The following is a 14,702-nucleotide window of genomic DNA, read 5'->3' on the forward strand; positions in this document are numbered from 1 at the left end:
CCCCATGAATCCTCATTATCAGACCAATGTAAGCTGATCTGGCACAAGAGAAAAGAATGAGGAAGGAAAATAAAGTGTCTCCTTTATTGGAAGGCACCTTCACTGGAAATGGGTTAATAACTGTTCAGCCTTAAGTCGCAGCCCGGGAAATTTTAACATGCAAGCCCAAGGAGGGAAGGAGTGGTAGAGACTAGAATTTAAAGATGTTTGGCTCCTAGTCCTACGCTTAACAGAACAAGCTGCCACTCTGGCATGTGAGCAATCTAAAATGCCAGGCACTATTATAAAGCCTTATATTAATAAAGGCAGCTTTCAGAAAATAGTATTTTTTGCAGCAGCAACTCCACTAAATCCATGGAGCTGCATTTTAGATCTGTGACTCCGTGTCACGCTAAAGCTTTCTTTTGAAAAATCAAGAAAGAAATCTTTTGGGGATTCGCTTAAGTTTTCCTTGATTTATTTTTTCCTTACACACCCACCCTCTTCCTAAGGTCTCATCCCCTCCCATATGCCACAAATACCTGAAATAATCTGAAAACACAACTTACGCCATCATGATCACACTGAAATCTAGCCAGTTCCATGGATCACGTAGGAAAGTAAAGCCATCTATACAGAAACCTCTTGCAATAATTTTCACAAGTGATTCAAATGTATAAATACCAGTGAATGTATACCTGTTATGAGGAAGAAAGAGAGCCGCACTGAGAAGTTTGTAGAAATGTCATTTTAGTCATGAAAAAAGATTAATTACAAACACTTTTGTCTAAACAAAGTGGATATAAAAGACGACTTGTATTCATGCTGACTTAAACGTGAGTAGGAACAGATTTCTCAATAGAAGAACAACAACATTCTGTCAGATTCTTAAAAACACAAGAAGCGTTACTTACTCCACATTCTTCGACCATTCAGGTGGGTTACTAAAAGTCATGAATACACAGTTGGTCAAAATAGTGCACATAATGATCATGCTAAATACTGTAGAACAAAGTCAAGGATCAAAGGGACACTAGCGTGGCTCTTTACATCAGCTTACAGCTCCCTAAAGATCACTGTACGGCAACAAAATTCAACAACCATTTCCAGTCTATTCTCTGTGTACTACAGCTAAGAGCCAAGGTGCTGGCAGCAGTCATGGGAAATAAGACTAGGAGCAACTATGTATAAATAGTATTTTTACGTCACCATTCAATTTATGTTATGTTTTCTGGTATGTCTTAGCCATTCAAAAATCACCTGCCTTAATGAAAACGTCTCCCCAAATAATTCCATCTATTCAGTAACATCAAAATATATTGTCTGCTAATATATCCAACAGGAAAGCAGCGTTTGCCATCCATGGACACCTAGGATTTAGCTTGGAGAAAATCTTACAAATCTTTCCAAACATCTCTGCTCCCTCTGGGTGTTCAGGATCTCGTGTGCCACGCTTGCAGATGGAAGGTGCTGGACTGATTCAAGGAGCATTACAGGGACAGCACAATTTCAGAATTAGAAGTTTGAGTGGATTTTAACTACTGATTTATTAGCAGAATGGTGAAATCCAGGATCAGATCCAAAGCTGTTTGACTTCCAAAACTGTTTAAGCAGACTCAAACGGATCTTAGATCAAGGCCCAAGATCCACTGCCAGCATCTTGGTCTCAACCTGACAGCTCTGCATCTCTCAGCTGCGTCCCAGCACATCCAGAGGGGAGGAGAGTCTACGAGAAATAACACAAAGAAAACGTTCCCAGCCTCAGATCCCAAGTCGACTTTGAAAAGATGAAAAAGCTTTTTCTTCAGACGAGATGCAGGAAGTAAATCTATAGAAGCCTCTAAACCACCAAATGGACGTGTTTCCGTTTCAGAGTCACTTTCTAAAAATAAATAAATAAACAGGGCAAAGCAGCTCATTCAATGTACGACTGTTTTTTTTCTCTCTCTCCTAATAACACATGCAGATGATGTTTCTGAAGCTATCAGAGCTGTCTGAAGCCCTGCAGTGGAACATTTTGGAATAGCCTTGCCATTAGAAGGAAGGTTGAGAGATGCCAAAAGAGCAAGAAATTAGTCAGCGTCTAATTACATAGAAGGTATCTTTGGCTCCTTCTCCAGATACTAATTCTATTTGACCATTTTAGCAGCCAGTTAAAGCTCAACTCCTCTTCATGTGAAGCATAACCTTAAATCTTATCTGTTCCAAAACTTATCAGCGTCTGTGCACTGATGGGAGAACGGACACAGATAGGTACAATCTAGCAGGGAAAATAAACGAAAAGTTTACTTGGTTGGGTATGTCCAAAGGACCATGCTTTTTCATTCAAAAAAAGCACTTTTTTTGTGTATGCTCTGAGGCCAATCCAACTTCACCAGGTGCAGAACTGTAATTCATAGACGCTATTTGAATGGAGCAATAAGACAACAGGCAAGAGATTTTTCAACAAATACACAAAGGCAAAAATAACTCAGTAATAAAAAGGATATGAATGTATCAAAATTTTAATAGCTATTCTTCTAAACAGATTAAAAGGACTTAAAATGTACAAGGCAGGTGTGGCACTAAATCGGAAGAGTGTTTTCCCTCTGTTTAGTACTACAAAGGTCTGCAGAGAAACAAAGAAAGAAAGAAAGAGAGAGAGAGAGAGAGTTAATGCATGAAAATCAAAGCATGAATTGTACAAAAAAAGACGAACCACTTCCATGGTAAAAAATAGCATTTTCTGCTTTTTTAAAGAATAATCTCCTTTATGAAGTTCCCATTAGGATAAAACATACCTACCAGTACATCATGAATAATTCTACTCCAAACCATCCATTTTACTAGACACCTCAGACAGAGCAGAAGCAAAATCCCCCATCCAAGAGCGCGCATTTTCATCACACGAGGGTAGAAGCACTACTATCCCTATCTAATAGATAAGAACCGAGGCCCAAAGCAACTAAGGACCAATTCGGGAGCAGAATTAGCAGCTGAACCCAGACTTGGCGCCATTGCCCAGCGCACAAGGCCGTCTTGATGGCACAGTGTTTGCGTAGCCTGTGCCTCCTTCCCAAACCTCGCTAACAGCTACCACAACGAATCGTGTTTTTACAAGACAGCACCTCACCTGCAAAGAAAGATTGACAGGTAAGCAGAAAGAAAATGTCATGGTAGAGTCCCCCACCCCAGCAGACACAAGGCAGATACCCATCGTCCCCACTCATTGGCAGTCTGGAGCACGTTCCACGTTGGTGCACCAACTCCAGGCACAGTCATGTGCTCTCATTGCCTTTAATTAGCGAGATGTTAAGGTTCGCTACTTTATACAGAACCTGTGGAATGAATCATGTAAACGTGAGGCAGAATCGATCTCATCTCTCCATCACCAGCCTTAAAATACAGACCCACTATTTCATCTCCCCGCTAGCGAACATGCATATCAAAAAGCACCGGGAGAATCACACGCAGCCATCTGGAGAGGCAAAATTAGAACTGTGGTTGCTTAATACCAGCACACTCAATGCACCTACCACTCGATTTGAAGGAAAAAAAGCAATTTGTGTGCACTGAAAAGCTAAAGCCCTTTCCCTGGCACCGTTTTCCCATTTTACATTCCCTCCGGAATGCTGCAGCATCGGCGAGGCAGGATGAACCCCAGACCGCTGCGGGGGAACGGGGCAAAGCCGGACTCGCTGCAGGCTCGGTCCCCGGCACCAGCCCACCGTTTGGCACAGCCCCGAGCCTCCCGGAGTCCAACACAAGGGAATCCACAAGGGCTTTCTGCCAACGCAGTCACTGTGCTTCCCCAGGAGACTCACTCTTATGAAATTTGTCATCTCCCTCCTAGTAAGTGAAACAACGTATTTTAGCTCATTTGGCTAAATTAGACCATTGAGCAGTAAATTATTTGAAAAGGAAATCAAAATCAGATTGTGGCTCAGCACTGAGTGAGAAAGATTAGTTAGCATAACCACTAATGCATCTCCCAACAAAAGCACTTTAAAGACAACCCTGGACAGCTCTTAAATTGCAGCATCAAGAATTAATGAACAGGTTACCTTGGCACGTAACAATATTCTAAAAGGCTGTAAGTTTTTCAAAATTGTGGATTACAGAGTGGTCAAGGGACACCCAATTTTAAGAACCAGCTGCCCCTCCTTCCCTGGCACCACAAACTTTTCAAGACTCACACACCATTCATTTTTAAATCTTTCACCGTCCCCTGCAGAGGCTTCGGATCGGGACACCCATCACACTGGGATGCTCACGGGCTTCAGCTGTGTCCCTAGCACAACACTGAGCTCTCAACGCTACCACATCTTTTAAGCAACGAAACCTCTGACGTGACTGTGCTGAACATTATGTGGGCACAAGGCAAGCTGGACAAAGACAGAAATTCCCCAAAAAACCCATGCAGTGGTTCTGTGAGGCGGCTCAGTTCCATTACGCCTCCATTTCCACATGGGAAAAATCACTCTGCAGGAGCCCTATGGTTTGCACAGATACAGCTCAGCAAGGCAGAAGTAAAACCGTTCTTCACATGGAAACACAGGTACGTGCACGCTGCTTCACAGATGTAAACCAACCCAAAGGCTTTAGACCTGTACTAGAAGAGCAAGCCAGACTCAGTCGGGGAAGGTGGATGTAAACTGCTCTATGTGGAGGGGCAGAGACTGTTTGCCTTGGCACGTTGGAGTGATTACATGGAAACATAACATTTTCAATAGCTGTTTCACAAGGATCGACCCAGAAATTTGGCATTCCCTGTTGTAATATAAGCTGTTTCATCCAATGATCAGGGCAACTGCCTACCAACCATGAACTCCACATTCCGCTTGCCAGCTTAGTCCTTCATCTGTTACATGACCTTACCCCAGCTTTCTCTTTTTAGACCATAATGCTTGCTGAATTTATTCCTGTCTATAAAGCCCATCATAACTGAGTCTCCCAGTACAACCGTAACACAAATAAGGTGCCATACATTCCAGCCTGCTCATCGATTCCGATGGTTCCAGGATCCGCTGCTCCACTTCCCTTGTGTATCCTATAAAATCCTGGGTAAATCTCTGCTTGGCCTTCTCAATAGAAAGAAGAGCACAAAAGCCAAGAAGTGTTTGGCAATTTAAAAGCTTATCTTAGTTTTTCTCTATGGTGCTGACATATTAAAACTCAATTTCAAAATGGCTGCATGCTCTTAAAATGTTTGCTGGTTCAGGTCCAAGAACATCCTTAAGCCCTTTTAAGATCTCCTGAGGCAAAGCTCAAAACTCAGAGAAAGGTGATACCTGGCGAAAGGCATTCTGCAGTCTTCTTCTGAGAGGTGAAGTCTGGTTGAACTTTCAGAAGTCTCAGCTTGTCATTAAAGAGTTGTGAAAAAGGCTCTGTCCGCTTTCGTTTTCTTAAAGTTGGCTGGGAATCTACGCTTTACAGAAACCTTAGAAATAGTTCTTGTATAAAAAGAAGTAAGATTGCAAAAGATAACTCTTCTCTAAATCAGTTTGCAAAATAGTGCATTAAAGAAAAATAGTGCATTAAAGAAGCTATGCTGGAAAGCATGACAGAATTGATCAGGCAATGGCAAAAAGCATTCCAGTTATATGAAGATTTAAAATACTCTTGCTTCATGCGGGTTTTACATTAAGCATTTCTGTAATGGCTGAAAAGTGAGGAGGAGTGGGCAGAAGATTTCAGAAGAAAACAGCTTTATGAACAGCCTAAGAACATATGGAACCATATTCCTATGGTGGTAACTGACGCCTGCCTTACTCTCAATGTTAAGCAAGAGAGAGCGACGACTTTCTGATGACACCCTGAGCAAGTTACTTCAACATAGCTATTTTCAAAATTAATTTACAGGGAACTCTGGCACCCTGTAGGCTGAAGAAGTACATACAGAATTAAACGTCAATGCAAAATACTTTTCAAGTCTGTTTTGGCTCATAGAGGTGTACTTCCTAATACAGAAAACACATTATTCAATTTTTTTTTCCACACCCCCCCCCCAAAAGGGGAAAAATTTATTCTTTCTTGGTAACTTATTCCTTCACCACTGAAAAGCTCATGAGGAAAGAAGGATCTGCCACATTCTGGTCTTGCTTTAATCTCTTGTTTCAAGCCCAACATAGGAAAAACCCTTGACATTTTTTGAAATGTATCAAATAAAACATTCCTGAAATATATATTTTAAAAAATAAATATCGTTCAACATGCAATATTGAGGAACTGATCTGGATTTACGTTTTAATGACATCACAATCTGCCTATGTAAGGAAATGCATTCTGCCTCAGAGCGGAAATGACTCTCCTTCCTTCCACTCATCACCAGTGGGTTGCAGCTATTTAGGTGACTGCAGCAGAGATTCTCTCGCCTCCCGGTCCGTGCCACACTCAGCATACCCCGATCACAGCATGAAAGCTCTACTTGCTACGGCAACACTTAGGACTGGATGCAAGTAGTACCATTATCTGCCGTCTCATGAAAAGCCGTACAACAGCAAACAACTCCGTTACACTTCGCCTTCCATCCAACACCCAGAAAGGACTGGAGAAGGCGCCTGACAGGGATTACACTCTCCTTTCTTCATTCTACCATGACAGCAGGCAGGATAGCTAGGAAGGGCACGCTTACTTTTCCTGCTCCTTTTAAGCCAACTGGAGAGATGGAGTGGAAGAAAAAATAACTTTAAGCATGCAAGACCTGGAAAATGTAATTAGCTTTTGGAAATAAGGATAAAAGGCTGATTTTTGAGATGGTCCCAATTCGTCCCTCTGTTTCAGTGACTTCACTGAAATGTAGAACCCATTAATGGTATCGTGACCTTCTAGGGCCATTACCTTGCCCTACAGAAGTCACAAGCGAAGGCTCCTTGAAGCACATGCTAGAGCCAGACGTGCCTCCTGCAAGCTGGTCTCTCGCATCCCTGTAATTTTCCCAGGTCCACACAGCCAAGGTGACATTCTGGACCGGAGGGCCCATTTCCAAACCGTGCATGTGACTTGATGAAGTTGCAAGTCACTCCATTGGCACATACGCACTAGAAAGATCCTCAGGTGCTCATCTGCCAGCTATAGGTGACCTCAGACAATCCCACTCTAGCCTCAAATGTTCACGGAGCTATAGACAGTCTTCTATAACTGCCGGGTTGATCCGTCCATTGAAATCAATCCACCTAAGCTTATATATGGTCTCAGTTCCCAGAATATTCAGGGACCTTCGACTGCCTCGTAAATGGAGCCATTGCAGGAGCGTTAGCACCTTTACCTTGTTCTGTAGCAAGTATGGGATTCATACTGAGTGAAATGGAAGTTACTTGAGGAAAACGACCACAACCTGGCAAAAGTCACATTCAATGGGAAAGAACAGGGCGAGGAGTTGTTTAGTAGGAGCGATAGCCTAGGCCATAAATGGAAGAGGAGGAGAGAGAGGCCCAAAAGATGGGAAAACATTAAAAGAAAGAAATACTAATAAGGTTGCAGAAATAAAAGAGGATGGTGGTTCTTGCTTAAGCAAACACTGAAGGAAGACTAGACTACGAGGCAAGCAGCTGCTTTGCCTTCATTGCTAGGGATGCTCACGTCGGTAGCTTTCCTGAATTTTGTTTGCACGTGTAAACAAGGAAGTTCACGTACCTGCCTTTTGGGCTTTTTAATTGAAATGTTTCAGGTTTCCACAACAAATATCATGGGCAAGTATTCCTTCTACCCTGTGCTTCAGGCCAGGAATTGGAAGGCGATTACTATTTGCAAAATGAAGAATCATGAAAAAATTCTCTCTGGTACTGACATAAAGAGAAAAAGGTGCTAAATTAGCTCCCAAATCTGCTACCTGTGAGCAAAGGGACTTTCCCGATTCTCCTAAGAGTCATTACTCCCATTTTGCAAAATGAAACTGAGCAGAGAAAAGAGAAGTAGCTCGGACAAAACCATCGCCTGCAGGACTGGGCTCCGAACCCAGTAGTTTTGACTCCCTGTACCATGGTTCTGTTTCTAGGTCACACTGTTTCTCCTTTAAATATCAGTTAACAGGCCACTGGAAAGTTTAGCTTCTCAGTTAAAACGCAGTTTCAGTTTCCTTAGATAAACCAAGATCACTGTGTCCTACTGCAAGGAAAAGCAACCAGCTGATTTGTTCCTATGCATGCTGTACGTCTAGCTTTAAAAGAAAAGACCTATGATGCAAAGCCTTCTGGCAAATGCCGGAGAGGGGAAAAAAAAAAATCTTGGAAAAATTCCCATGATTCAAGCAGATTCGCAATTCCTGATGATTCAGAGAAGGGCCTTTTTTAATGGCCTTAAAAAAAATTCTTTGTGGGAAGTCACTGACTATTTGAAGCAGCAGAGAAGTAGCACACACCTAAGCTATCGCCATACTGAAGAGGATGCAAAAGAAACAGCGCCAGTAAAATGTTAATCCGGTGTTTATGGGAAGAGCAAGGCTCTTTTCACAGAACAGCAAGTACGAGGTTGGCAGGGCTGTGCGAGTTTGTCTCCCATCTCCAGAACCTTCCCCTCCATCTGCAGCTGCTCCAGCTCCGCGGAGAGCTCGCATCTCCACATGGCAGGCACACCGAGCGAGCAGAAACTCTGCAAGCGGCTACACGCAGGAATGTACAGCTCTCTTCTGGAGACATGACAGATGCCGTCAAAGTTGGGAATGTGGCTTATTTTTCGCTAAAAATGAAAGATTTATTAATAGCATTGTGTTGGGAGGCAAATATGGAGACTGATAAAGCGTGAGGGCTAATGGGGTTCCCCCCTGCCTCCTACTTCTGGTGGAACGTTGAGATAACCGAGAAGCCTTTGCCCAATGCTCCAGGACATGGCAGTGCCCACTGCCCTCTCAGCACTGCTCTCCTATTTTAGCTAGGAAGAAGGCCCAATTCTCCCACATACACTGTCCGTTCAACTACATGAACACAAAGAGGGCACAAAACACCCCTGCTTGGATTTGCAGCGACGTTTCGTAACACCTACTTTGGCTGGGTGCAGGTGGCTGCACACAAAGAGATCCTGGGAACTCTTCAGCTACACGTCTCTCTTTCACAGCCTGCTCACACCAAAACCAGGCAACACCAGATTTGTTTAATAAAGAGAAAATATGCATTTAATAAAGAGAAAATATTGCTGAGGGATAACGTAAGCTACCTTCTTACCAGCAACAGCAGCTGCCCATACCTTTCCTCAAGTACAACATCCACCTGAACACCAGTCTGCCTGGTATTCAACACATACACAAATTGCCGTATTTCCAAGCCCTGTTGAGTTGGTTCCTGTACTCCTAGCACCACCGACACAACAAATAAGCATTAAATCCACTAGTGTAAATGCAGAAAAGAATGATCAGTTATACCCAACGTTAGCAGCAAATTCAGTTGATTTCACGTGAATAATGTCCTGCCAGTCGCAGACTCACTTCTGAGTGTGGCAAGAAATGTCTGCCCCAACACAAAGTCATAAAACATTTTGTTACCAGTGACAACTTACTGATTTTACATGACAGCCATTCTACCCAAGTTTTGAACGGTCACATCACAACTGTTGTCACATATACGGTCAAACCTCCAGCTTCTCAAGTGGCACAGCTAAGCCTGAGTTATAGATGGTAATTATCTCAGCTTATTCAAATCAAATTTCTATCAAAGAAAGCAATGAAATTAAAGAGTAGAAAAGAACCTCAGTTTTAAGTCATCTAGCCTTCCAGGAAAATCAGTGATCGTGCTTTTCCTTATTTCACCAGTAGAAGATCCCTCCCCTCCATTTCCAGAATAGTGTTTGCTTACTCACCACTTCCCTCACGACACCACTTCATTTCTTAATACATCTCAGCACCCATAAGTGCCTCCTGCCATATCACCTTAATTCCACAGACAAATATTTTAAAAACAAAAATTATGAAGACGAAAGCGAGTTAATTAGTTTCTCTCTCTTCTTTTCTTGTCATGATTCTATATCCCACTGCTTCATAATGACCAAATTCAGACTGAATTCCACGCAAGTAATGAAATACACACTTAAAACCATTACCGTTACCCCTCAATTAAATTCTTCTCATTGCCCTCATGGTTAAAATTGGCACATTAGCACAACTTTATCTATTTTTAGTTTCCAGACCTTGTTCTCCTAACTCCATCCAAGCAGGTGCTTAAAGATTGATCAGATAATCTCTATTAACCTCAAATAAAAATATGTACCAAACCAAACCAACCAAACAAGCCCCATCCAAAGACTCCATTCTTTGTCTTCTACTTAAACCGTACCCAAACCTGCAATTTCCTAAGAAAAAGGCGGTTTAGCGACTTCTTTCTTGCAGACTCACTTTCTGGGTCATATAATAAGGGTCAAAGTCCTCCAGTGGTACAGCAACCAGGCCTTTTGGGATGTCCCCGTAGATGAAAGGCAAATTCTTCCCCGCCTCAAGGTCACTGTTTGGTTTTGGTTTGCTGTCTTCATCGTCATCCCGGTGGCTGCTGTCTTGCTTTGGACGCTGCTTCTTTTTTAATTCTGCAATGTGTTTCTCGATGTTAGCCAGAGACTCCGGAGTGAAGGGTTTAAAACTATCAGGGCCTGGTGGTGCGAGCAGCCGTGCTGCCATCTTTTCATCCTGCAGCAGCTTCTTTAGTGATGTTGCACCCCGGACAGGTCAGCTCTGCAGGGGAGCAAAGAGCACAGGCAGAACAAAGTCAGTCACTGCACAAACAGACAGACAAGCAAATAGCACTGAAGATCCAAAAGCAGCTCTGGTCTTCAAGCCCTCACAGAGCGAGGCAAGCAGACCTGCTGCTCTCCAGTCCCAATACAAGCTACAGGCAGGTGGACAGCAAGTGCTGGGCACCGTGAGAACCTGCCCGTCCCTGCCTGCCGCGCTGCTTCACCCAGCTTTCCAACACAAGCAGAAGTGGCACGCAGAGCTGGATCTCCAACAGCCACGCCGATGGCTATCCTGATTTGGATGTCTCCTGAACGCAAACTGTTCTAGACTAGAGAAACCGTACTAAAAGGCAACTTTATCAAAACCAGTATTTGCCTGCAAAAATGATTCTACCAGTCATTGCTCTCTAGCAAACTGATTATTAGACAAAAATTCCCAGTCAGCTCTGTTCCCAGGGTCGGGACAAGGTGTTCAGCCTCGGCTAAAAAGGGCTGGGTATTAGCACATTCCTCACCCTGCTAACAAGGCATTTAGCAAAGCACTCCCCTCAGCGCAACACAAAGGAGGAGTAACTTGGGGCTGGGTTTATGAGAGAGCACGGTAGCCAACATGCACGGAATATGCTGAGCTCTTTTGAAAAAAATGCTCCTTCGTGCCCTATCAGATATTATTGCAGTTAAGGAGAAGTTTCCTTAACGACTTCAGCGGGCATTGGAGCACTGTGCGTGTGCCAGGGAGCGCTCCGACCGCTTCTCTAGGTAGGACCAAGACCTCAGCGGGCTCACCTCTTCCTACTCCAGAGCACGCTACATCTCTACTACGGGACGTCAACTCTCACCCCTTCATTTTACATATATATAATTATCAGGGTTACTATTCAGTTCAGGCCCTAAGAATGAAATAGTTTTAAAAGCCTTTCATCAAGTACAATAGTAATTTCTGAAAGTTAAATTTCTATAGTATGCGGGTTAGACACAGAGTCTTCTTTGCATCAGACGCAACGCAAACGAGCACTTCATCATAAAAACAGAAGAAAAGGGAAGCGGACGAGGTACAGAAGCACGGCTGAGGAAGACCTCGCAGAGCTTCCAACCTGCACAGCACAGATCTCTGAAAGGATTTTACACTGTCCCTACAAAGAGCACCTCGCATTCTCCCCCCACTCCTACAAAAGAGAAGAGCTGCGAGGAAGTTCGTTTATCTGAATCCAGCCGCCTACAAACCCTCTGCAGCTTTGCACCTTTTGCCAAGCTCTCGCTCAAGAACCAGCAACAAGAATATATTGCATTTCTGAGCTACTGGTACCTCTTCAAGCTTTTCGCACTCCAGGAGGAGGCCAAGAGAGGAGAGGAATTACAGAAACCCTGCACTGATGCAACAGCACTGCAGTACTGCAGGCTGGAATACAACCCAGCCCTGACACGGCTTGATGCTTCAGGGAGGAACCCAAGCACCAAAGTGGCACCGAATTCAGGAGAAAAGGCAAAATAGCTACGAGTATACGGCACCGAAAGAATCCAAAAGCTATGCGGGATAAGGTCCCTTAAGTCAGGAAAAAAGATCATCAGTCAGGTCAGATCTTTTAAGCTAACACACACACAGCATCAAAATATATATTAAAGATTTGGAATCTCTGAAAGACAAATTACTTTCAAATTCCTTGAAAACTGTGATATAGGACTGAATCGTTAAAGTTCAGCTATTTTAGCATGATGTTAGCCACCAGTGGTCTTTACAGCCCTTGGCTTTGAAGACTCTACTGTATTCGTGTGGGAAGAGTTCACAGAAGCCAGAGACATCACCAAAACGGAGGCACACTCCCACCCGTAAGGACGAGCTGGGACACGTTTACCCAGCCTCAGCAATGGGCACGCTCCGAACCCGAGAATCACAACTTTCTATGGATTGCAGTGGACTTCATGAATAAATACAGCACAGAAATAACGGAGTCCTTTGTTTTAAAAATACCTGGAGATCACAGCCTTTAATATAGTACCTGGGGTATTTCCAAGAGCCAGAACATCTAGTGCAAAGTGTCCTTTCAGTGATTTCAGGTTATTCCTTGCAACTGCCTCACTCTAGCCGTGACGCTGCCATTTACACCCCTTCTGAAGGTTCCGATTCCCATGCAAATCTAAAGCTGCACTACACGTGTAGAACTTAAAACGCTGTTTCCATCTCAGGTTTTATTTGGAGATCCAAAAAACTTAAGTATAGATCTTCCTCCTTATGTAACTACACAGCGTAGCCTGGGCTGGGATTCTCTCCATGTAAACTTGACCAGGTATTTCCAGCGTAATAACAACAAAGACAAAAAAGATGGCAAGAGGAGGAAAGAAAAGCCAATCTTGGTCACATCATCTCTAGAAACATCATAGAATAGCTTGCTGATATTAAGGAAAAATTAATTTATTCTATTCTTGCAGCATTTGCATGCATTTAATTACAAAATTTCCCACATACTGTGAAACTATATAGCAGCATTGGGGATGTGGTCTAATTGCATGGCACAGATAAATATGTAAGGCCTGAATTTAGAAACCAAAGTAGCTCAGGGACACAGCATAAAAAAGGGAAAAAATGAAGGCACAAATGAATGCCTGATTTGTATGCACAATTACACAACCGGCAACTGGAAGCAACCAACTAACGTGCTAAGTGACCATTTAAAAAACAAAACCAAACTAACAAAACACCAGACCACCACCACTCCCACCCCCTCCAAAATCTGGTACAGAGTTGCACATCACAGTAGTTTTGCAAAGATCCTGCCCATTAATAAATCAAGACACACTCTGATGCTATACCGGTAAACCAGGTTACAAGTTTGCCTCACGCTCCTTATTCTTGTCGTGTTCGCACCCGGTGCAGACTGCTCTGCTGCTGAAGTGACAAGAAGCAATTGCTTTTGTTTCAGCATTGGGTACTTGCGCACAGGGCTGCTTCTTGCTCGATATCAATACATAAGAGTGACCTGGGGCTTTCATTTCTCGGGAAGTTCTTGCCTGTCCTGACTTCATTTGTTTTCCCAGTAAATTATCCCATATTAAGACACTGGACAAAACCAGGATGTAAACTGAAAGGATGGGAATGGAATGTTTATTTAATTCCTTAAACCAGACCCATATAGCAGTTTTTATATCTTTGGTAGCACAACGTTACCTGTTCTTACGATGACGAGTCATGCTTTGCAGCTCCAACAGCCAACCCTTAATCTTTACCTTTACTCAGCGTACACAGACGTAACTACCCAGGATATTTCAGAGAGCTAGTTCTATTTAAAAAAATAAAAACATACAGACAAATAGTTTGGCAGGCCTCTGTTACACAGCCCCACCAAGTTCTCCAGGCTCACGTGATAGCGCAGAGCAGGCTGTACAGGGTCATGCAACCAACATACCTGCAGCTCCTTCTGCCAGCAAGGAGCAGTGGTTAAAACTGGATGTGTGGAATTACTGAAGAAAAAAATGGTGAGAGTATCAAGGATTTCCACTTTCAAGATTTACCGTTTTTCTCAGCAGGAAGAAAAGAAAACCTCAAAAACAACAAAAAAATGTTCACACGAGGATACAATAATGTTTCTTAAACATCTGTCAGCATTCACCATGGGAGGGGTTTTTCAGTAGTCATTGGAAGAACAGAATGAGTTTAGAGTGCATGAACATCCACTAAAAAAAACCCAAAAAATCCCCCCAAACCAGCCACATAGAACAAGGGGGTCAGCACACCTGCCTCTTGGGCGAATTCAGGCTCCAGTCTGCCTATTTCAGTAAAAATTTCTGCTGTAGAAGCCCGTGTGGGAAGCACAACCAAGAGAGTGAGCTGGTTTTCATTCCTTTCCCTTTTTCTGTGTATTTAAATTAGTTACTAGAGGGTATTCAAGAAACATCAAGTGTTATCTAATTACTTGAGTTTTTTAAAAAAACCTACTACTTAAAGACCTTTACTAAAATCAGTCCTTATCCACATGTTGACTGAATGAACAAATATTAAACTATCTTCTTCCTGAAGATCTCAGGATTTAAGCAGAAAAGTTTCTCTGCAGAGCGACATGTAGAAAGGGAAAATAATTTCTCCAAGGTCACCTGGA

At 43.1% G+C, this 14,702-nt stretch overlaps 1 protein-coding gene across 5 annotated transcripts in view; it reads right to left on the reverse strand.

The window, feature by feature from the left end:
• Nucleotides 1–14,702, reverse strand: part of SCN8A (sodium voltage-gated channel alpha subunit 8) — a 56,775-nt gene that overhangs the window by 34,618 nt on the left and 7,455 nt on the right. For 2 of the 5 annotated variants that reach the window (XM_072847140.1, XM_072847138.1), the window contains exons 1-2: nt 10,280–10,418; nt 549–677 (exon numbers count right to left, since the gene is read on the reverse strand). Coding sequence is in view for 3 of the 5 variants with exons in the window: in XM_072847138.1 (XP_072703239.1) it covers nt 549–556 (8 nt within the window). In the remaining 2 variants the exon portion in view is untranslated. Of the gene's footprint in view, nt 1–548; nt 678–893; nt 1,558–2,468; nt 2,588–10,279; nt 10,610–14,702 lie in introns of those variants that run through there. The other 3 variants (XM_072847144.1, XM_072847137.1, XM_072847139.1) reach the window with 3 other exon arrangements.

The sequence above is a fragment of the Ciconia boyciana genome, chromosome 27, assembly GCF_034638445.1.
Source record: "Ciconia boyciana chromosome 27, ASM3463844v1, whole genome shotgun sequence".
In the NCBI taxonomy this organism is placed as follows: Eukaryota; Metazoa; Chordata; class Aves; order Ciconiiformes; family Ciconiidae; genus Ciconia; species Ciconia boyciana.